Source organism: Podarcis melisellensis (assembly GCF_964234715.1).
Source record: "Podarcis melisellensis genome assembly, chromosome: 7".
Lineage (NCBI taxonomy): Eukaryota > Metazoa > Chordata > Lepidosauria > Squamata > Lacertidae > Podarcis > Podarcis melisellensis.
Window position 1 is genome coordinate 1,399,468 of NC_138539.1, and position 21,969 is coordinate 1,421,436.

Below are 21,969 nucleotides of genomic sequence, written 5' to 3' on the forward strand. Positions count from 1 at the left end.
GTCTGAGAAGGCTTGTGTGGTTTCTGACTCCCTCCCAAGAGGAAATAACGGCACCTCCTTGGCAGGAGATGATTTTAGAAGAAGACATCCTCATTCCATTTATCCCATTTAGAGGTCAGATGGGTGCCAAACTGAGCGCTGATACTGGCAGGTCCCAACCACATCAGCTAAGCTCCAAAATGAACACTTTGTGGTCGGCCTTGTGGAAGCAGAATGAGTTGTTTTGAACTTCTACCACTCCATGGCTCACCTTAATGGTCTCTTGGCAGTTGCATCAGCATCACCAACACCAGCCTTGAACCCATCACTTCCTTATACTGTAAATGTCTCTAGGGCTGCTCTGAGAGACTCCATCCGCATCCCTAGACTGGCCAAGTGTTGTCTCACGGTGTGCATAGGGCCAAGAGACATGGCTGGCGAGGGAGCTACTGCAGTGCTCTGCAACACCTGTGCCATGCTTGTCTTCCTGGCTGGAAATGTGCACAAGTACGCAGGTGGTGCTGTGGGTTAAACCACAGAGCCTAGGGCTTGCCGATCAGAAGGTCGGTGGTTCGAATCCCCGCGACGGAGTGAGCTCCCGTTGCTCGGTCCCTGCTCCTGCCAACCCAGCAGTTTGAAAGCATGTCAAAGTGCAAGTAGATAAATAGGTCCCGCTCCGGCGGGAAGGTAAACGGCATTTCCGTCTGCTGCTCTGGTTCGCCAGAAGCGGCTTAGTCCTGCTGGCCACATGACCCAGAAGCTGGACGCCAGCTCCCTCGGCCAGTAAAGCGAGATGAGCGCCGCAACCCCAGAGTCGGCCACGACTGGACCTAATGGTCAGGGGTCCCTTTACCTTTATGGTACATAAAGAGCAGCATGTAGCTCTCTCAGTACCCTGGTGGATGGGTCATGCTTATTGATATATTGTAGTTTAGTGTAAAATGAGTTTTTGTTATTAAAACCTAGCAAAAGTTATTTTGCGTTTCTTGAATGTGTGGTCTCCCCAGCACACCTTCTACAGCGCAACTAATCTGCAAATACCCAACACTCTTGGGAGTCATACAGATTTTAAAATGATCAAAAACCATTTTAAAAATAATTAAAATTCCCTCACAGTAAGGTTGACATTTCTGCTTTGATGCCCATGCTCTGTATAGCATTTTTGCAACAATAGATTTTCCTACTCCAACGGTCAGAGCTGCTTTACAGCAGCAAAAAGCCACTTTTTCCTACAGCCGTCCTATCTCTCAGGAGGTGGGGTTTCAACTCTGTGAAACACTTGGTTTGTTCTTCTTGAAGAGCATACATTTAAAGAAGATTGGAAAACGCTTATTGAATATATGGAAAAGAATTGTATACAGCTGAAAACACTGGCAGCATTAATATAAATTCAACAGTGTAAATAAGTTATGTTGGATGCAATAATAATGGAATACTGAATGGTATAGGTTTTTTTTATAAAATATGCAGGGATTTTTTATATGTAAAATGAACCACGGAAAGAGATTGCAGTCGTTAACAGTCATCAACAGGTTTACCATACCCATTGAGTCAATCACCCATTCCCACCCCCCTTCTGAGTAATACCCCTCCCCACCCTCTCACTATATATAAGGGTCTGGTGACTTCTGCTTCAGTGTATCTGAAGAAGTGTGCATGCACACGAAAGCTCATACCAAGACCAAACCTAGTTGGTCTCCAAGGTGCTACTGGAGAATTTTTTAATTTTTTTCGTCTGAGTCAGACCAACATGGCTACCTACCTAAATCTAGAATCGTGGGAAGAGAAGAATGGAAGTCACTGAGTATTTTTAAATTGTAAAACAGAAAATTTAATAAAAAATTTATATACCATATTTTTTGCTCTATAAGACTCACTTTTCCCCTCCTAAAAAGTAAGGGGAAATGTGTGTGCGTCTGTCAGAGCTGCCCGAGGTCCCAGCTCACAAAGGACCAACGCCAGTTCGTTACTATTTACAAAGGTCTTTATTGTAGTTCAGTTTTGATTTCAAAGCCGCGGCGCGCAGCCCTACGTCTTAAACTCTAGACCGCTGAAGCTCCGTCTGAATCTCCTCCCCCCAGACACCAGTTTAAGACTCTAGCCTTGCTCCACCTCTTCCTTTGCTCTTTCCTCCTCTGGGTCCGCCTGTCCGCTGGGGTCTCGCTCCTTCTACACTCTTCTGACGCTGATTCCCCTGATTCTTCCCCCTGCCTCCGGCGGGCTTTAGGACCTGGTTCCCAATCCGTGTTTCCTGCTGTGCCGCGCATCTGCACATTCGAACTTGGCACGCGCGCCCACCTGGCAACCTTCCTCCTGACCGTTACACTGCTCCTGTCACTGCTTCCCCCTTCGGGGAGGCTAGCTGAAACGGACTTCCCCTCCGTTCCCTCACTCTGCGATGGAGGCGTGGCCAGCTCTGACTCATCTTCTCTCCCTGCTGGGGGAGACGCTGGCCCTGATCCATGGGACCCTTCCCCCCCCACTACGCTCTGGTGGTGAAGCTGGTCCTGAACTCCAGCTGCTGCTTTGGGAGTCCCCGCTGGCCTCTTGTTTCTGGTGCGTCCCCCCTGGGACCCCCCCTGCCCTGGCCATAGGCGCCCCCCTCTGGGAATCTTCTGATTCGCTGGAGAGACTCATGGAATCTCTCGGGCCACTTTCATACTCCCCTACGCTGCCCTCAGATTCTTCCCCTTCGCTCTCCATTCCCTCTCTCCCCTGTGCCTCTGCTCCTGAGCCCCTGACAGCGTCTTATGGAGTGAATGCAGGCTGTGCAGCTATCCCAGAAGCCAGAACAGCAAGAGGGATCGCTGCTTTCACTGCGCAGCAATCCCTCTTGCTGTTCTGGCTTCTGAGATTCAGAATATTTTTTTCTTGTTTTCGTTCTCCTAAAACTAGGTGCGTCTTGTGGACTGGTGCATCTTATAGAGCGAAAAATACGGTATATGAAACACTTGGTTTGTTACTATGTTGTGTATTTTTGTGTTTTTATATTGTAACCACCTTCTGATCCTCAGTTGAAGGACAATATAGAAATTTTAATCATCATCATCAAAATGCTGTTGGTCTGTGGCGGAAATTCCATCCCCACAGATTCCTCAGCCACAGAATTTCGCATGTTTCCTCACCCAAACACCATGGGAAACTGGGCTTTGGTCCTGTACAGGAACCATGAACTCAGCCTCTGAAATTAGGGTCCGACAGCCTGAAGAATTCTAAGAAAGACAGTGGGAGGCTGAGGTTACAGACAGGCAGGGAGGCGAATTCGAAGTGCCATTGAACAGCCTGGCATGTCAACAACATGTAAACCCTATTCAATTCAGATTTGGACTTGCTGAATTACCATGCAGTTGTCATTCTCCAAAGAGCTGGAGGTCCTCATGGATTTGTAACATGCCCTCAAGAACAAAAAATCCAGTTTCTGAACTCTTTGAACTCTGGGACCTACACCTACACCCCACCCCCATCTCCAACTGGGTTGCTGGCTCCCTCCCACAGGAGGAAATAACATTCCTCTCTAGCAGGTGCCAAAGGAAAGACTTCAAATTATCACTCAATGCATGTTTGGAACAAGCAAATCCTAAAATGAGTGTTTATTTTGGCTGTGTCCCTTGCCCATTAAGCTCCAGAGTCAACAGTCTTGTGGAGGGAGCGTGGATGTGCTTTGGTGATGCAGTCATAGGTGGGGAGGGACTGAGACCTGTGTGAGGTCAAGAGGCTCTCTTAAGAACTTCAGATGAACCTTCTGGATCCAACCAGAGTCCAGAATCCTGTTCCCTCAATGGCCAACCAGATGCCCGTGGGAAGCCCACAAGGCGCAGGGCAGTGCAACAGAGCTCTTGCTACTTGTGATGCCCAGGAAATTGGCATTCAGAGGTAGATCATCTATGACAGAGGAGGAAGAACAGAGCCATCTTGGCCAGTAAGCATTGACTCCTTAGCTGCCCTCTGGCACTCCACTTACATAGGTCATTGTTGTTGTTTAGTTGTTTAGTCGTGTCCATCTCTTCGTGACCCCCTGGACCAGAGCTTGCCAGGCACTCCTGTCTTCCACTGCCTCCCCCAGTTTGGTCAAACTCATGCTGGTCGCTTCGAGAACACTGTCCCTGTTGGAGATAAGCAGTGTCCAGTGCACAGCGGAATGATGAAAAGTATGAGCCAACATGCTCTATACTACTTTATTTACAGTTCAAAGCTGGTAAGTTACAGAAAAACATTTTCCCTCTGCCGGAGCAGAGAAAGCGTCATCCTCTCTCCTCTAAGGCACGGAGAGAATCACAAACAGAAACTGCAAAGAGCAGGGAAAAACAGGAAACCAGTATACGTCACATCCAGTCTCCCGTTCCCGTGGGAAAACCTCCAACAGTACAGACTGTGTGGAATGTAAACACCTGTCTTGTGACAAGCACTTCTGCTGCTCAGTGAGGGAAGCAGAAACCAACATCCTCCCCCTTTCTGTGAACATCACTGGGCAGCGTGTTCGTACAATATCAGTACAAACCCAACTTCTGCACATAGGTACAGTGTTGATCCCTTGATACAATCCTGGACAATACATCAGCAGGAATTTCATTACCTGGCATATAGGACACCGTTACGAGTCCCTTCTGAATACGTTCCCTAGCATGTTGCACCTTCAATTGCAAGTGCTTCGTGCTTTGCTTACAACCTTCAGAATTCAGCAAAGCCAAACATGCTTTGTTGTCCTGGTAAACCTGGATTGGACATTTGACAGGAATTTTCATGTCTTTGCACAATTGTAACAACCATTCACAATCTTTAAGTGAATAAGACAGTGCATTCAGTTCAGCTTCACAAGTACTTAAGCTAACTGTTGTTTGCTTCTTGCATGACCAATCAAATAGACCCTGATTGTACTTATAGCAAACTCCAGACGTACTTTTCCTGTCTGTAGTGTCACTTCCAAAACTTGCATCTGCAAATATCTCAAGACCACCAGACTTCTGATTGTTAAATCTCAGTCTGTAATGCATAGTGCCTTTCAAATACCGCGCTATGCGTTTCAGAGCTTTCCAATCCTTAACAGTAGGATTGTTGACTTGTCTGCTTAGCAAATTACAGCTAACAGCAATGTCTGGTCTTGAACATCTGGCAATGAAGTTTAGTTTGCCTAGCACACTTCTGTACAGTGTAGTGTCAGAAAATGCTTCTTCAGTGTCATCTACCTGATAACCTGTTATCATCGGTGTGTCTACAGGGTTAGCATCCATCAGGTTTAGTTTGCTTAACACATCAGCAATTTTCCGTGACTGGTGTACTAGAATGTTTCCATCTTGATCTCTCTCTATTTCCAGAGATAGGTAGTTGTTTACCTTACCAAGATCTTTCATGTCAAAGTGCTCTTTGAGTTGAGCTAGGGCATTATTGTACATTGTGACATCTTTCCAAAAGAATAAAAGATCATCAACATAAAACAAACAATACAGTTTCTTTTGCCCCTCCTCTTTGACAAATACACATGGATCAGATTTCCCTTGCTTAAAACCTAGAGAAAACAATACTTCAGTGAGTTTTGTGTGCCAACACCGTGCACTTTGTTTGAGACCATAAATTGACTTTTTCAGAGCACAAACAAATCCCTGTTTTACCTGTACGCCATCAGGTGGAAGCATATAAAGTGATTCATTTAGAGATCCGTACAGAAAAGCTGTATTTACATCATGGTGACTAATGTGTAGATTTTCCTCTGCAGCTAGCTTGAGCATAAGCCTAATGCTCTCATACCTCACTGTGGGTGAGTAGGTCTCGTGATAGTCTTCACCTGGTACCTGTGCAAAACCTCTGGCTACCAATCTGGCTTTGTGTCTGACTATCTTGCCATTTTGATCAGTCTTCGCTTTGAAGACCCATTTGCTTCCAAGCAGTTTCATTCCTGGAACTACTGGAACAAGTTCCCATGTTTTGTTCCTTTCCAAGGAATCAAGCTCAGCCTTCATGGCATTTAACCATGGCTCAGCTTCCTTTGAATCCAAATCCTGGATTTCTTGGAAACTTGAAGGTTCAAAAACCTTCTTGGAGCTTTTAACAGCTGTTACTGCTATCTTAGCAAACTCATCAGCAAATCTCTTTGGAGGTCTGCCTTTTGTGGCTCTCTGTGACCTACGAATTAGCCTTAGGTCTTCAACACTCTCCTCTTCCTTCTTAGGAGAAAAGTGACCTATTGTGAACAATGGTTCCTCCAATTCTTGATCAGAGCTTTCAGAGGGTCGCATAGAGGCTTTCGCACTCTTGAAATCCTCTGAATCACCCGATTCAGTTTCAGACTCAGAATCAGAACCTTCATCAGTGGGTGTGGGTTGTTGCGGTTGCTTTTGACTATCCTCAGTCTCATCACTGTCATCAGGATAACATTGGAAAATTCCCACATTCTCCCCCCACTTGGCATTGTACTCAACACTTCTTGTGAGCTTAATTTCCTTAGAGTCAGTCATCATTATTCTGTAAGACCCTTTCTGATAACCTAGAAAGATACCATGCAATCCATGCTTGTCTAACTTGGAGTGTTGTGGTGAATGAACCCACATGTCCGAACCAAAAATTTTCATGTGTTTGATGTATGGCTTCTTGCCAAACATCTTCTCATAGGGGGTACAACCAATCGCTGAAGATAACCTGCGATTATAACTGTAAGTGAAACATGAGAGAGCTTCGGCCCAATAACTCTCTGGAAGATTTGCATCATGCAGCAAGGTCTTTAACCCTTGAAGCAATGTTTGATTTGCTCGTTCCGCAAGTCCATTCTGCCATGGCGAGCGAGGACTAGACAAATCGTGTTGAATTCCTTTCTCAGCCAGAAAAGCTTCAAACTGCTGAGAAGTGAACTCTCCCCCCCGGTCGGTGAAAAGAATTTTTATCTTCTTGCCATGCACATTTCCCAACCAAGCACAGAATTCCTTGAACCTAGGAAAAGCCTCTGATTTCTGCTTGAGATTGTACACATAAATATACCTGGAAAATGCATCAATGAGAACCATGAAGTACCTATTTCCACCCAAAGAGGGCGCTAGTGGTCCAACCAAATCAGCATGAACAACCTGGTATGGTTCTGTAGCTTGCCTAGTAGGCACCTTACCTTTCGCAGCCATTTTCACCTTGTTTGCTGCGCATGCCTTGCACTTCATGTGGTACCTGCAGGGTTTAATAGTCATACCTTCAACCAAGGCAGGCATTTTAGATACTGCCTCAAAATGCAAATGTCCAAATTTCCTGTGAAAATCGTGAATACATTCTGCATGCAAACTTTTGTTAGAACCTGCAATGCAACAAGTGTCATCCTGCACAACATCATCATAATACAAAACAAATAAACGATCAACAAATTCAGCATACAATTGATAATCATTTTTCTTTGTGATGATGCACTTATTGTTCGTAAAGGAAACGTCTATTTTCCGCTCCATCAGCTGTCCAACGCTGAGCAGATTATGCTTGGCGTCCGGCACATAAAGAACATCCTGTATCGATAAGTCCAAACTGTGAAGAACAACAGTTCCGTAGCCTTTACTGGGGATGGTGTGGTCATCCGCCTGGTGAATCGCACCTTCCTGCGGTGTAAAAGACACAAACAGTCGCTTATCGTTGCACATGTGATGCGTTGCAGCTGAATCAACAACGAAGAAAGATCTAGACTTCTTCTGGACCTCTGCAACCTCTGCAACCTCTGCAACCTTTGTAACCTTTGGGGCGTAGCGTGAGACCATTGCCTTGTGCTGCGTTGTCCTGGACACCGGACCTTTGCCTTTGCTCTGGCCTTTTCAACGCGATGAGCTTCCGCTGCGCTGCTCTGTCTTGGCCCTGGGATATTTGCAATCCCTCTTCATATGGCCTAGACGTCCACATGAGTAGCATTTCACTGCCTTCAAAGCTTTGGCGCCATCTGGTGGTTCCACTGCACTATGGGATGACGTCTGTGAAGACTCCCCCTTTCCCATGCAGCTATCACCCCGCCGATCTGCTCCATTCTGAATCATGGCAGTTTCACAGGCTACTGTGAGTTGAGCATTTGGCTGATCAGTGGTATCAAATTCCCCACTTGCTTCATCCAGCCTTCTGCAGCTAGCCATCACTGCTGCTTTAAATCAAGCTGCTTTAATCCAAAGGCAATTTCAAAACAGCCTCTGCCTTTGAGCCTGCGCCTTTCTGTATGCTGCGTTGCTTATCTGCAGCTGTTTCAAACTGCATTCCAAAAGCAAGCTCAAAAGTGAAAGTCCCCAAGTGCTTTCTCTATGCTGTGCTAAATTCTTGCTGCGTCATAGAGCTGCAGCTGCACTTTACTTTCGTTTTCCCCCAGCATAGCGTCCCTTTGAGCCATTTGCCTGTGCCGCGGCAAAACCGGCTATAAAAGTTCAAAGTCCAGCCATAAAGCCATTAATTAGAAGCTGGCAGGCTGCCCGGAGCAGTAGCACATACCTTCATCAATCATTTTGACGCGCAGAGCAGATACCTTGCGATCCGTACCTCTGCCGCTGTTCCGATCCTCTTTGCTCCTTTATTCCTTTGCCAGGAGCCCGACTTCTGAAGACCAATCTCAAAACACTGCATTTTTCTGGGCCCATAACCAAATGTTGGAGATAAGCAGTGTCCAGTGCACAGCGGAATGATGAAAAGTATGAGCCAACATGCTCTATACTACTTTATTTACAGTTCAAAGCTGGTAAGTTACAGAAAAACATTTTCCCTCTGCCGGAGCAGAGAAAGCGTCATCCTCTCTCCTCTAAGGCACGGAGAGAATCACAAACAGAAACTGCAAAGAGCAGGGAAAAACAGGAAACCAGTATACGTCACATCCAGTCTCCCGTTCCCGTGGGAAAACCTCCAACAGTACAGACTGTGTGGAATGTAAACACCTGTCTTGTGACAAGCACTTCTGCTGCTCAGTGAGGGAAGCAGAAACCAACAGTCCCACCATCTCGTCCTCTGTCGTCCCCTTCTCCTTGTGCCCTCCATCTTTCCCAGCATCAGGGACTTTCCCAGGGAGTTCTCTTCTCAGGAGGTGGCCAAAGTCTTGGAGCCTCAGCTTCAGGATCTGTCCTTCCAGTGAGCACTCAGGGCTGATTTCCTTCAGAATGGATCGGTTTGATCTTCTTGCACTCCATGGGACTCTCAAGAGTCTCCTCCAGCACCAGAATTCAAAAGCATCAATTCTTTGGCGATCAGCCTTCTTTATGGTCCAGCTCTCGCTTCCATACATCACTACTGGAAAAAACAGAGCTCTGCCTTGCAGTGGCGAAAGGGCTTGAATAACTCAGAGAAGCTATGAGCTATGCCGTGCAGGGACACCCAAGATGGACAGGTCATAGTGGAGAGTTTTGACCAAGCGTGATCCACCTGGAGGAGGAACCGGCAAGCCACTCCAGTATCCCTGCCAAGAAAACTCCTTGGACAAAGACATAGATACCGGTAATTCTGACAGAAGACAGTGGGAATGGCTGCTGTTATTGTTGGCCTCTGTCGGTGTCAAGAGACAAAGGAGTGAGTCTCTGGAGGTGAAGTCAAACCATTGTGTCAGTAGCACCAAATTGACCTCCTCAGGGTGCAAGCCTGGGCAGTGTATGGAGGTCCCCGGCTGCCCAGACAGCGAGACCCGCCCCCCTTTCAGTCTCGCTAATGTGAACCAAAGGAAAGCAGAGAAATACATTTTGCACCAGCTTGGCTGCAGGAATTGCTAGAAGGAGGTATACAAGGCGCCATACAATTCCCTTAGGGATCCCACTCCAATTTTGGGTAGGGTTACTTCTTAGACTTTTCTTCTCCTAAAGATATCCCTCAAGGCAGCAGAGGTTTAGGACCAGAGTGTCCCATGGGCTGCAAGAAGATCCAACCTCTCCATTCTGAAGGAAATCAGCCCTGAGTGCTCACTGGAAGGACGGATCCTGAAGCTGAGGCTCCAAGACTTTGGCCACCTCATGAGAAGAGAAGACCCCCTGGAAAAGCCTCTGATGTTGGGAAAGATGGAGGGCACAAGGAGAAGGGGACGACAGAGGACGAGATGGTGGGACAGTGTTCTCGAAGCTACCAGCATGAGTTTGACCAAACTGGGGGAGGCAGTGGAGGACAGGAGGGCCTGGCGTGCTCTGGTCCAGGGGGTCACCAAGAGTCGGACACGACTAAACGACTAAACAACAACAACAACAAGGAGAGCTGCCTCCCAAGCTGATGAGCTCTCAGCCACCCCCACTTCCCTCTATAGCATGTGGAGGAACCTCCTTCTTCGCCATAGGATCTACTCTTGGCCTCATCCAGTCAACCTGCTGGAGCCTGCTTTTGCATGCGGTCCCTAACTCACTGAGGGTTTGTGACCCATGGGCTACCCTCACCTGGTTTATGTGACTAGTCGAAGCTGCAGGGCTCAGGAAAAGCTAGACTGTCTGCTGCTAACTTGCCTACCCTCTGGGAAGATGCCAGGGGAGGGAGGCAGATGTTTCCATGGGTTTGTAGAGGCCATTTCAAAAGGAAAATACCCATCCCTCCAAAAGGCTGACCGCACAAAGTGTTCATTTTGGAGCTTGGCTGATGCGGTTGGGACCTGCCAGTATCAGCGCTCAGTTTGGCACCCATCTGACCTCTAAATGGGATAAATGGAATGAGGATGTCTTCTTCTAAAATCATCTCCTGCCAAGGAGGTGCCGTTATTTCCTCTTGGGAGGGAGTCAGAAACCACACAAGCCTTCTCAGACCCAGCTCAGATGAAGGATGTCAAAACCTGATCTTGATCCCTAGATCCTGGTGGTGTCACCGCCTTTCTGATGGGCTGGGTTGATCCATGCCATGCAAGCGCTGCCCATCAGAAGGGCCTTAGACCATCTCATCCAACATCTTGTTCCCACTGTGGCCAGCCAGGTATCCCAAAGGTGTGTGACCGTGTGTGACAGAGAATGTGGCCTGAGCCCCAGAGGACACAGTGACTTCAGGGAAATGAAAAATCCTTGGCTTGGCATGGGGAAAGAGGGAGAACGCTGGCCTCAGGAGAAGCCTTGCCTTGGACCCCAATAAGTTCACTCATGAGAGGAATGGACAAAGGCTGGTTTATTGCATGAAAGGAAAGCGACAAGAGCAAACGAGTGCTGCTTCAGGCAGCAAAGTTGCAAGAGAAGCAGGCAGCTCTTCCTATGGCACCTACGCCCCTTGGTCTAAGAGGAAGAAGGAGCCCCATGGAAAGCCTAAAGAAGCAAAGCGGCGTGTCGGTTGGTGACAAGAAGGTCTCTAATCCTGTGGGAGCTAACCAGGCATGGATAACCTAGGATGTAAGTATTCTTTTGAGCCAACGTTAGATGATGGAGAGGGCAGGGGGTCTTTGTTGGAATTCATAGCCCGTCTCAGAGGTATGTGCCTATCTGTTCAGGCACCGGCTGAATTCCTTAGACCTCCCTCCGGCGACTCCCGGCAGGATACAACATACTCGAGGTCCGTTCCGGCGATTTTCCTCAGGCTGTGAGGAAAACACACCAACTGCTCCTCTCTCCCCTTTGGTGTCCCCAGGGAGGGGAAAGAAGCAGACAGAAATCTATTTACATCTTTTATTCCTGTCTTTTACTTCAGTACAGAGAAAACATGTCTGCACTCATCAGCAGTTAGAATAAACTCCACCCATGTACGTCCTGTACAGGTCATATGACAAACCCACTGAGCTAACATCCGGTGCTCAGTACAGAATGGACTGCCCCTTTGTTCCCATGGCAACAGTCACACACTTCCTGTTTGGCTTTCCAGCCACAAGCAGCAGACTTGGCTGCTATAGCCTTTGCTTGCTGCCGCATTGCTGCTTTAGAATAACAGTCTTTGGGATAAGTCATTCATTATGTGATGGCCTGGGACTCGGGCTTGGGCTCGGAACCGGAGGAGTCTCAGTCTGCACCAGATCCTCTGCCTCTGGCGGCATCTGAACCGAGTCTGGGGCCTGATCCTGAAGAGTCCCAGTCTGCACAGGTTCCCCTGGAACAAGTACCAGCTGGGCCGAGTCAGGGGCCTGATCCTGCCCTGGCTCCAGATGCGGGGATTCCCTTGTTGCCTCCAGCTGGGCCATCACTTACAGCTGCACCACTACTGGTTAGGTCAGGGGAGGCTGAGGCGGCCCCTGGGTCTAGTAACCCACTGACGTCTCCCGAGCTGCAGAGACTGAGGTCTGAGAGAAGGAGAGACCTGAGTACTCGCAGGAGGAGTGCTTGCCTTCGGGCGAGACAGGGAGGTGAGTCGCCGGGGGATCAGGATCGGCTGTTACCCCAACAGAGATAAAAGTCTGTCGGACCCCACCCCAGGTTGCAGGAGCAACATTGCTGCTTGCTGGAACCTGCCTGAGTCCCTGTGCCTGCCCTTGCCTGGTTTCCTGCCTCGTGTCCTGTCTTGGCCCTGTCGGACTGACTCCTCCCTTGGATTTGGGACCGGACCTGGACCGCGTTGCTCGGGTTAACCCCGGGCCCAGCACACATTATAACCTATTTATTCTATTGTTTCCTATTAAGTTCCTGTCTGTTTCACATTTTGTTCATTGGTAGTTGAACTGATTTAATCCCAGTAAGAAATGGCCAAACTGGTTCTCTTTCCAAGGTTATCTTAGTACTGTCTGTGTGGAACCCATTCCTTTCACAGGAGATGTGAATCAAATGTTGTGGCCAACACCTGATTACTGCACTGATCTGGACCTCAAGTTCCAGGGCACATTCAAGGCAAGGACTTGCACCAGGGTCAAGAAAGTTAAGCGAGGGGCGTATTTTATAAGATGCCATGCCAACGTTTACATACGTCACGATCTACAGAAATAAACCATGGAACCTTGAGAATTCTGTACTGAACCGCGGGGTAAAGTTCAGATTGGCATACACACACCATGACACGTGCTTGCCACCATCCCTCGGTAAAAAGCCAACAAAATCAATCTCAGGTGGGCAGAGGGCACCAAAGGAGTATTAGTGGGCACTACAGCAGGTACTTCATCTTCTGTGGGCTCTGCATTGGGAATGATGCATCTACACGGTCTGGGGCAGAAATAGGTTACAGCTCATATGGCACAAAAGTTGGTGGTTCATGCCTGAATTTTTACACACCTTCAGTGCAGGGTTTTTAAGTTCTAGTTAGCTTCCGCCAACCTGGTGCCTGGTGTCAATTACTGTATTTTTCGCTCTATAGGACGCACCGGACCATAGGAGGGGGAGAACGGGGGGGGGAATTCTCCCCCTCTCTGCTCAGTGCCCCTTCAGCGAAGCGGCAGGAAAAATGAAGCCCCTTCCATTTCTCCTCCCGCTTGGCTGAAGGGGTGCTGCGCAGCTCTCCCTCTGCTGAAGCCAGGAGAGTCTTGCTCTCCCGGCTTCAGCAAAAGGAAAGGGAATTGGAGTAAGAAAGCCTGCTGGAGGGAGGGAGGGAAGTCAGTGCTTTGGCAGAGCGTTGAGAAAGAAAGTGGGTATATATGATTATGGAACATTATTGTATTTGGTTTATGTGAAATGAAAAATCAGTAAAAAGCATTTGAAAAAACAAAACAAAAGGTGGTTGTTCCTCACCTGGGAAACGAACAACGCGGCGTAGAGGTGAATTTTTACCACACCTTGGGTTCCGTGACAAAAGAAAAATGGAATGTGTTAGGGAAAAACAGAATGTATTTCCGTCTTCTTCTGCTTCTTCTTCCCAGTATAAGCTGTGCCATCAATTTACGCCACTTATATATCAAATAAAGGGATGCGGGTGATGCTGTGGGTTAAACCACAGAGCCCAGGGCTTGCTGATCAGAAGGTCGGCAGTTCGAATCCCCGCGATGGGGTGAGCTCCCATTGCTCAGTCCCGGCTCCTGCCCACCTAGCAGTTTGAAAGCACGTCAAAGTGCAAGTGGATCAATAGGTACCGCTCTGGCGGGAAGGTAAACGGCATTTCTGTGCGCTGCTCTGGTTCTCCAGAAGCGGCTTAGTCCAGCTGGCCACATGACCCGGAAGCTGTACGCCGGCTCCCTCGGCCAATAAAGTGAGATGAGCGCTGCAACCCAGGAGTCGTCCGTGACTGGACTTAATGGTCAGGGGTCCCTTTACCTTTTTATATATCCAATAAAGCAGAATGTGAGAAGATTCAGGATAGAAGGAAGGATTTATTCAGGCAGAGCAAACTGTGGAACTCCCTTCCACAAGAGGCAGGGAGGGCCACAAACTGAGTCGACTTTAAAGAAACTGACAAAATTCACAGAGAAGCAGGTTATCAATGGCTATTAAGCCAGATGTCTACGCTTTGAATCCACCGTTGGAGGCAATAAATGCTTCCGAATGCCAGTTGCTGAAAGGCACAGAAGACGAGACCCCCTCCCAGGCTAGGATTCCTCCAGGCAACCTGCTTACTGAGTATTCACCCTCTATTATTATTATTATTATTATTATTATTATTATTATTATTATTATTATTATTGTCATACCTCGGGTTACAGCCACTTCAGGTTGTGTTTTTTCGGGTTATGGACCACTGAAACCTGGAAGTACTGGAATGGGTTTCAGTGGTCTCTCATGCACAGAAGCGCCGAATCGCAACCTGCACATGCGTTGCAAACGCTGCAGGTTGCGAACATGCATCCCACATGGATCACAGGCATCCCGCACAGATCATGTTCGCAACCTGAGCATCCACTGTATTATTTATTCACAGGGTCACAGGGTGTGTCTATGTGTTTATGTGTACATTTCTTATCACTTTCCTAACCACAAAAGACTTTTTAAAAGTTGATTTGTTGCGCTTGGGCAACAGAGTGTTTTAACTTTGCAGACTTCAGTAAATGCCCAGTCCGCTCTTGAATCCCTTCTGCAGAAACCCCACTGACTGAGCCTTGGTTCCAATTTGTCTGCACCAGGCTTGCAAGAAAGTTAAATGATGTTTCATCAAGCAAGGGTTCTGCCACGCTCCTCAGCATTTCCCCACCACTTCCCTTCCTGCAAAAAGACAAACTTTTCTTGGGAGGGCAGAAGCACCAAATCCATTTTTACAACCAGGATTTTCTGGCACAGGACTGAATCCCACCCCAAAATGGTGGAAGTCTGTCAAGCCCCCCAGTGACAGTCCGGAGGCAGATCTGGTTTATCATGGGGGCTTTAATAGACCCTCAGCTATCCCACCCCCCTCCGTTCACAGAGGGAATTGTCTCAGGTCTACATCAGGGCTCAAAGTCCGGGCAGAAGGTGACTTTGGGGGCCTTGACACCTGCCCCACTGCTCATTCTGCTCACCCCAGAGGCACCCCACTGCCGCCCCTTCTCTCCCACCCACCCCCTTGTCCGTCTGGAGGGCAGAGGAGCCAGACTGAGATGCTGCGAAGGCTCTTCTGTCCGAGGTGGCAAGGCAAAGATGGCATCGTGAGCCAAGGGAAAAGGGGTACCAGGTCCCTGGGAGCTGAGACAGGGTTGTGCCCATTTCCCCTCCCAGTACACTGAGGCCTTGTCTATGAGAACGTGGTATTAAGAGGGGCTCTGAAGTGTGGCAGAGGCTGCTCTCTGGAGAGCAGAGTTGATCCCAGTTCCCGACCGTGCCTTCTGGGTCGGGAGTCCCACTGGCAGTGGCATGAAGGCAGGGAGGAGATTTGGGCAAGAGCCCCCACCCTAATGCCCCTGCTTCTCTGCGGTCTTCTGGCTGCTGCCCAGCAGCTGGAGCTGAGAATATTCCTGGGTGAATTTGGCGTGGAACTGGCTCATCTTCTGCAAGACCACCTTCAGCTTCTCCAGGGGCGGCAGGATGGTCATTCTGGGGCAGAGGGAGGGCAAGAAAAGAGGTTCAGAGAAGAAGAGTTAGAAGAGGAGTTTGGGTTTGATATCCCGCTTTATCACTACCCTACGGAGTCTCAAAGCGGCTAACAATCTCCTTTCCCTTCCACCCCCACGACAGACATCTTGTGAGGTAGGTCAGGCTGAGAGACTTCCGAGAAGTGTGACTGGCCCAAGGTCACCCAGCAGCTACATGCAGGCCCAGACCGGGGGGGGGGCATACGGGTCACTTGGCCCGGGCCTCCGATTCCAAAGGGGGCCTCGGTCAGCATATTTATCTATATTTTCCATTTTGTCTTTATATGCAGATACGGTTCAAGCCGTGAAATAAAATTATTTGTCAGCATAACTTTTGTGAAAATTATTTATGTATGAAATACACTCGGAGTCGAGAATGGATTTCATGCTCTTTATTCAGCTCAAAGTGGTGAAGAGGAATGGAAGTTCCCCCAGAATGTCTGCTTTATATACATTATTTACACAATGGGTCCCACGTGATTGGCTAATTCCGGGATTCACCTGTAAGCCAATCAGGTTGTGGATTCACTTCCACCTGGAGCTGGATTGGGTGGCTCCTGCGGACCAATCAGACTGCTGCATTCTGGATCCTATTCTTCTAGGACCAATCAGACTGCTGCCTTTTGGATCCTATTCAACTCAGGACATAACAACATGCTTATTTATAGGACTTCAGTTATCCCCAAAGTAAAAAAAGGGGGGGGCACATTATCTACCTGGCCTGGGCCTCTGCCTGGCTCTGCAAGGCCCTGGCGCAGGTGGAGGAGCGGGGAAGGGAACCCGGTTCACCAGAATATGAGTCCACTGCTGTTAACCACTACACCACACTGGCTCATGGGAGTGTAGAGCTGGAAGAGACTCAAGGAGCACCTTATCTGCCCATCCCCTGACAGAGGCAACCCTCTCTTTCTCGCGTGCAAGTAAGACTGGGACCCTGTCAACAGGACCTGAGCACTGCAGCCTTCTAGCAACTGGGACTCAGAAGCCTGGCTGCCTCTGACTGTGGAGGCAGAACATTGCCATCAGGGCTCATAGCCACCTGTAGCCCTCTCCTCCTCCTCCATGAATGAGTCCAATTGTCTTTTAAAGGAGGGGACCAGGTGCGCAGCCTGGGAGTCGTTTGGACTCACAGCTGTCCATGGAGGCACAGGTCAATTCTGTGTCCAGGGCAGCTGTCTACCAGCTCCATCTGGTACGCAGGATGAGACCCTCCCTGCCCGCAGACTGTCTTGCCAGAGTGGTGCATGCTCTGGTTATCCTTCGACTACTGCAATGCGCTCTACGTGGGGCTACCTTTGAAGGTGACCTGGAAACTGCAACTAATCCAGAATGCAGCAGCTAGACTGGTGACTGGGAGTGGCCGCCAAGATCACATAACACCAGTCTTGAAAGACCTACATTGGCACCCAGTACATTTGAGAGCACAATTCAAAGTGTTGGTGCTGACCTTGAAAGCCCTAAATGGCCTCAGCCCAGTATGCCTGAAGGAGCGTCTCCACCCCATTGTTCAGCCCAGACACTGAGATCCAGCTCCAAGGGCCACTCTGTGCGGCTTCCAACAAGGATTAAAAATACATCAAAATGTCACACATTAAAAACTCCCCTAAAGAGGGCTGCCTTCAGATGTCTTCTAAAAGTCAGATAGTTGGGAGGGCATTCCACAGGGCGGGTGCCACCACCGAAAAGGCCCTCTGCCTGGTTCCCTGTAACTTGGCTTCTCGCAGCGAGGAAATCGCCAGAAGGCCCTTGGAGCTGGACCTCAGTGTCCGGGCAGAATGATGGGGGTGAGAGCCTGAGAGCCCACCTGGAGTCCCAGGTGTGGAGAGAGACCACAGGGAGCCAAGAGGGTCTTTACCTGAAGTGAAAGGTCCCTTCCTTCTGGCCAAAGCCACTCCCTGGCACGACACAGATGCCCGTCTCCTCCAGAAGCTTCAGGCAGAAGAACATGTCTGGCGCCTGGCCCAGGGCCTGGGAGAAGGGAAGGGGGGAGAGAAGAGCTAGTGGCATGGAGATGCTTTGGGGGGCTGGGAGATGGGAGCCAGTCCGTGTTCTGGAGACGTGGGAATGGGATGCTACCCGCTTGGAAGCTGAAGGAGCTCATCGCTCTGGAGATGGGCAGCCAAGTTCTGGAAGGTGAATGCCAGGCAGGACAAAGAATCAGACACACAACTTCCAAAAAGGTACCTGGTCAACCCAAGCCCATGGTGAGGCTCATGGGATGACAATGAGAAATATCTCCAGGCCTGTCCTGTGGAAATCTCTGCCCCAGAGATTCAGCATACATCTTCTATTCTGCCAGGCCTAGACTGGCAATTGAGAAGCCACCTTTCCACAATCCTTAAATGATGCATGGTTTAACTTCTTTGCAGTTTTATTGCATGGATTTATGTTTTTATTGCTGCCAACCACTTTGATATACCTTTTAAAGTGATGCGGCGATATGCAAATATTTGCATGAATAGATAAATGCGACGTTTTGTGGCAAAGAGATCCTTCCATCTGGAGAGACCGGGGCTCAAACTTGCAGCCTTCTTCTGCACACATAGCATCTGTCCTGCCCCTGAGTCCTGGCCCCTCCCTGGAAAGAGGAACCTGAAGCCCCAGGTGGAGGTGTGGCCTTACCTGTGCCTCTTGCACAGCCTGGGGTGGGAGATGAATTCGGGGGAAGGCATACATGGCCCCCTGCACGGGGTTGCAGCGGATCCCGGGCGCTCGGTTGAAGGTCTCTTCCGTGAGCTGTGCCTTCTGGGCCAGAGAGCTCAGCACGGCCTGCTTTTCCTGCATCGTGAGGAGGAAGAGAGACCCTCCAGGTCAGAGGATGGAGCAAAGGAACCAAGAAGAGGCCATGAATGGCCACGATTCATCTCTTGCCCCTACAGGCCCAAATAGGGACACAGGTGGCACTGCGGTCTAAACCAGTGTCAGAGGAACTCTCTCTGGTACCCAGGGCAGAACACGCCGCCCGGTGGCACACACGCGATGTCTATACAGAGGGCGCATGCGCGGCAGCCTGTACAGTCACCGTGCGAGAGGCAGCCTGTACAGACTCCCGTATGGACGGCACGCGAAAGCAGCAGCCAGTATGGACTGCTGGGGGGGGAAATGGGGCCATATCTTGTCACACACACACCCCAGAGTGGCACCTGGGGTGAACCGCCCCCTCCGCCCCCCCACTTCGTACGCCCCTAGTCTAAACCACTTTCTTGGGCTCCATGATCACTGCAGATGGTGACAGCGGTCACGAAATTAAAAGACGCCTGATTCTTGGGAGAAAAGCCATGACAAACCTAAAAAGCAGAGACATCACCTTGCCAACAAAGGTCCGTATAGTTAAAGCTATGCTTGCCGACATGTGATGGGGGGGGGTGAAAGCTTGTTCACCACTAGCACAACTCAGCTGGCATTCAGCTAATCCACCAGCTTTTCAGATAGTCATTTACACCTCCAGTGCCCCCTGCTGCCCACTTGCCTCTTAGTGCACCCCAACCCAGGAATCACCAGCAGGGGGCACTACCACCCACGTTGGGAACCATGGTTCTAAAGGCATGACAATATTGGCAGTTTCTATCGCCAAAGAATTGATGCTCCCTGGATGCATGGAAGGTTTGTATAGTTCAATCTCTGGTTTTCCCAGTAGAGATGTGTGGAAGTGAGAGCTGGACCATCAAGAAGGCTGATCACCAAAGAATTGATGCTTTTGAATTCTGCCGCTGGAGGAGACTCTTGAGAGTCCCATGGACTGCAAGAAGATCCAACCTCTCCATTCTTAAGGAAATCAGCCCTGAGTGCTCACTGGAAGGACAGATCCTGAAGCTGAGACTCCAAGACATGAGAAGAGAAGACTCACTGGAAAAGACCCTGATGTTGGGAAAGATGGAGGGCACAAGGAGAAGGGGATGACAGAGGACGAGATGGCGGGACAGTGTTCTCGAAGCTACAAGCATGAGTTTGACCAAACTGCGGGAGGCAGTGGAAGACAGGAGGGCCTGGCGTGCTCTGGTCCAGGGGGTCACGAAGAGTCGGACACGACTAAACGACTAAACAACAATTTGCTATTGGCGGTGATTCCAAAATTCCTCAGTTCCTCTCAATGCACCGCCAGCCCCCTTTTACTCACCTGGCAGAACTGTTGGTAGGAAGGGTCTCCAGGCTGAGGCTGATTCACAACGACATCCAGGAGGACCTGCCCAGTCACTGGCGGGCAGAGGCGCACAGAGATGAGCTTGCTCAGCTGCTGCTGGACTAAGGGGTCCATGTTAATCACCTCCATGTAACCACCTCGGAAGCCACACCTGACGACATAAGGAAGTGGGCAAAACTGTGCAGTAGGATTGGCTCAAACATAAATATTAAAATATCCACCCGACTCTTCCTGGCTCAATATTAGGCAGGAGATTTTAAGCCAGGGAAGAAGCCAGACTCTCCCCTCTTTCCATTTCACAGGAGGCAGAAGAGGCTATCCCCCAGGCAGTGCGGCAGAAGAGGCTACTCACTCGCCCATGAAGCCCTTGGAGATGGAGTGGAAGGAGGCCAGCTCCACGCTACCCGAGTACTTGGGCCCCATCTCAAAGAGCACCTTCTTGAAGGAGTGGAACTGGGATCCCTCGGCGTAAACGTTGTCCTGGTAGACCTTGGGGGTGGAAGGGGCACAGGGTTGGCGCGCAAGCATCAATGATAATAATGGGCGGCTTCCAACAGAAAATACAATAACCTATTAAACATTAAAAGCTTCCCTAAACATGGCTGTTTAGCTTCCGTTCCACAGTGAGGGTGCCATCACCAAGAAGGCCCTCTGCCTGGTTCCTTGTAACTTGGCCTCTCGCAGTGAGGGAACCGCCAGAAGGCCCTCGGAGCTGGACCTCAGTGTCCGGGCAGAACGTTGGGGGTGGAGACACTCCTTCAGATCTACTGGACCAGGGCCATTTAGGGCTTTAAAGGTCAGCACCAACACTTTGAATTGTGCTCAGAAATGTACTGGGAGCCAATGTAGGTCTTTCAAGACCGGTGTTATGTGGTCTCGGCGGCCGCCCCCAGTCACCAGTCTAGCTGCCGCATTCTGGATTAGTTGTAATTTCTGGGTCACCTTCAAAGGTAGCCCCACATAGAACTCATTGCAGTAGTCCAAGCGGGAGATAACCAGAGCATGCACCACTCTAGCGAGACAGACTGCAGGCAGATAGGGTCTCATCCTGCGTACCAGATGGAGCTGGTAGACAGCCACCCTGGACACAGAATTGACCTGAGCCTCCAAAATGACTCCCAGGCTGCGTACCTGGTTCTTCAGGGGCACAATCACCCCATTCAGGACCAGGGAGTCCCCCACACCCACCCACCCCCTGTTTTGCTCATTGTTTGAATATTGTTAATGTCATTTGCTACCATTTATGGAGCTGGTGGCTTGCTCTTGTTTTCCCATAAGTTGTATGTTATATGAAATAGCAATGTGTTATATGATTCCTCCCAATTCTGTTCCCCCATGTTATCATGTTTACGAATATATCTTGGGGACCTTTGGGGGACGAGCAACTACTAAGTTAAATAAGTAAGTGAGTAAGTAAGTAAATGAGGCCAAGGGGCCAAGAGGAAAAGGGGCGGGGTCTCTAAGGCACTGGCACAGTTTCCAGGACATCTTGGAGCAAGGAGGCTTGATGAACCAGAGTACGGATGTTCTGCCTTGGCCTCTCTCATTCCCAGCCCATTTCCCAGAAGAGAGACCAACTGGCCTTGGCCAAATGGGTCAATGGAGCAAGAGGGATGCACAAGAACATAAGAAGGGCCTGGGTGCTGGATCAGGCCCACCTAGTCTACCATCCTGTCCTCCCAGTGCCTCTGTTGCGAAACCTGCAAGTGGGACCAGCAACTGGTGTGCAGAAGCATCACTGCCTTTGATTGTCAGGGTCCCAAAGTCTCACCTCATCAGCCAGGAGGAAGAGCTGTTCCTCCCAGGCAAAGCGGATGACATCTTCGATGCGCTGGCGACTCTGGACCTGCCCTGAGGTGAGAGAAGAGGAGACAAAGAGAAGTTTGCAGGGGGAGATGCTCTGCTCTCCACTGGGCGCCATACTGTGATAGGAATTTTGAGGTCTTAGATACCGTACATGTTAAATGTTCCTAAGTGTACCAACCAAGCACGTACATAGATCAGCACAGGAAGACCGACCTGAAACCATTTTGATTCCCAATTATTTTCTCTGCAAGGTCAAAGGAAAATGGAAAAGCCTCCCCATTGTCTTTTC

At 49.5% G+C, this 21,969-nt stretch overlaps 1 protein-coding gene across 3 annotated transcripts in view; it reads right to left on the reverse strand.

The window, feature by feature from the left end:
- Positions 1–15,416: 15,416 nt before the first annotated feature.
- GPT (glutamic--pyruvic transaminase) overlaps positions 15,417–21,969 on the reverse strand; it is a 31,885-nt gene continuing 25,332 nt past the window's right edge. For all 3 annotated transcript variants that reach the window (XM_081918854.1, XM_081918853.1, XM_081918852.1), the window contains 6 exons: positions 21,646–21,725; positions 20,227–20,363; positions 19,851–20,025; positions 18,356–18,511; positions 17,589–17,701; positions 15,417–15,695 (listed from right to left, as the gene is read on the reverse strand). In XM_081918854.1, the coding sequence (XP_081774980.1) occupies positions 15,554–15,695; positions 17,589–17,701; positions 18,356–18,511; positions 19,851–20,025; positions 20,227–20,363; positions 21,646–21,725 (803 nt within the window). In that variant the 3' untranslated portion in view covers positions 15,417–15,553. The remainder of the gene's footprint in view (positions 15,696–17,588; positions 17,702–18,355; positions 18,512–19,850; positions 20,026–20,226; positions 20,364–21,645; positions 21,726–21,969) is intronic.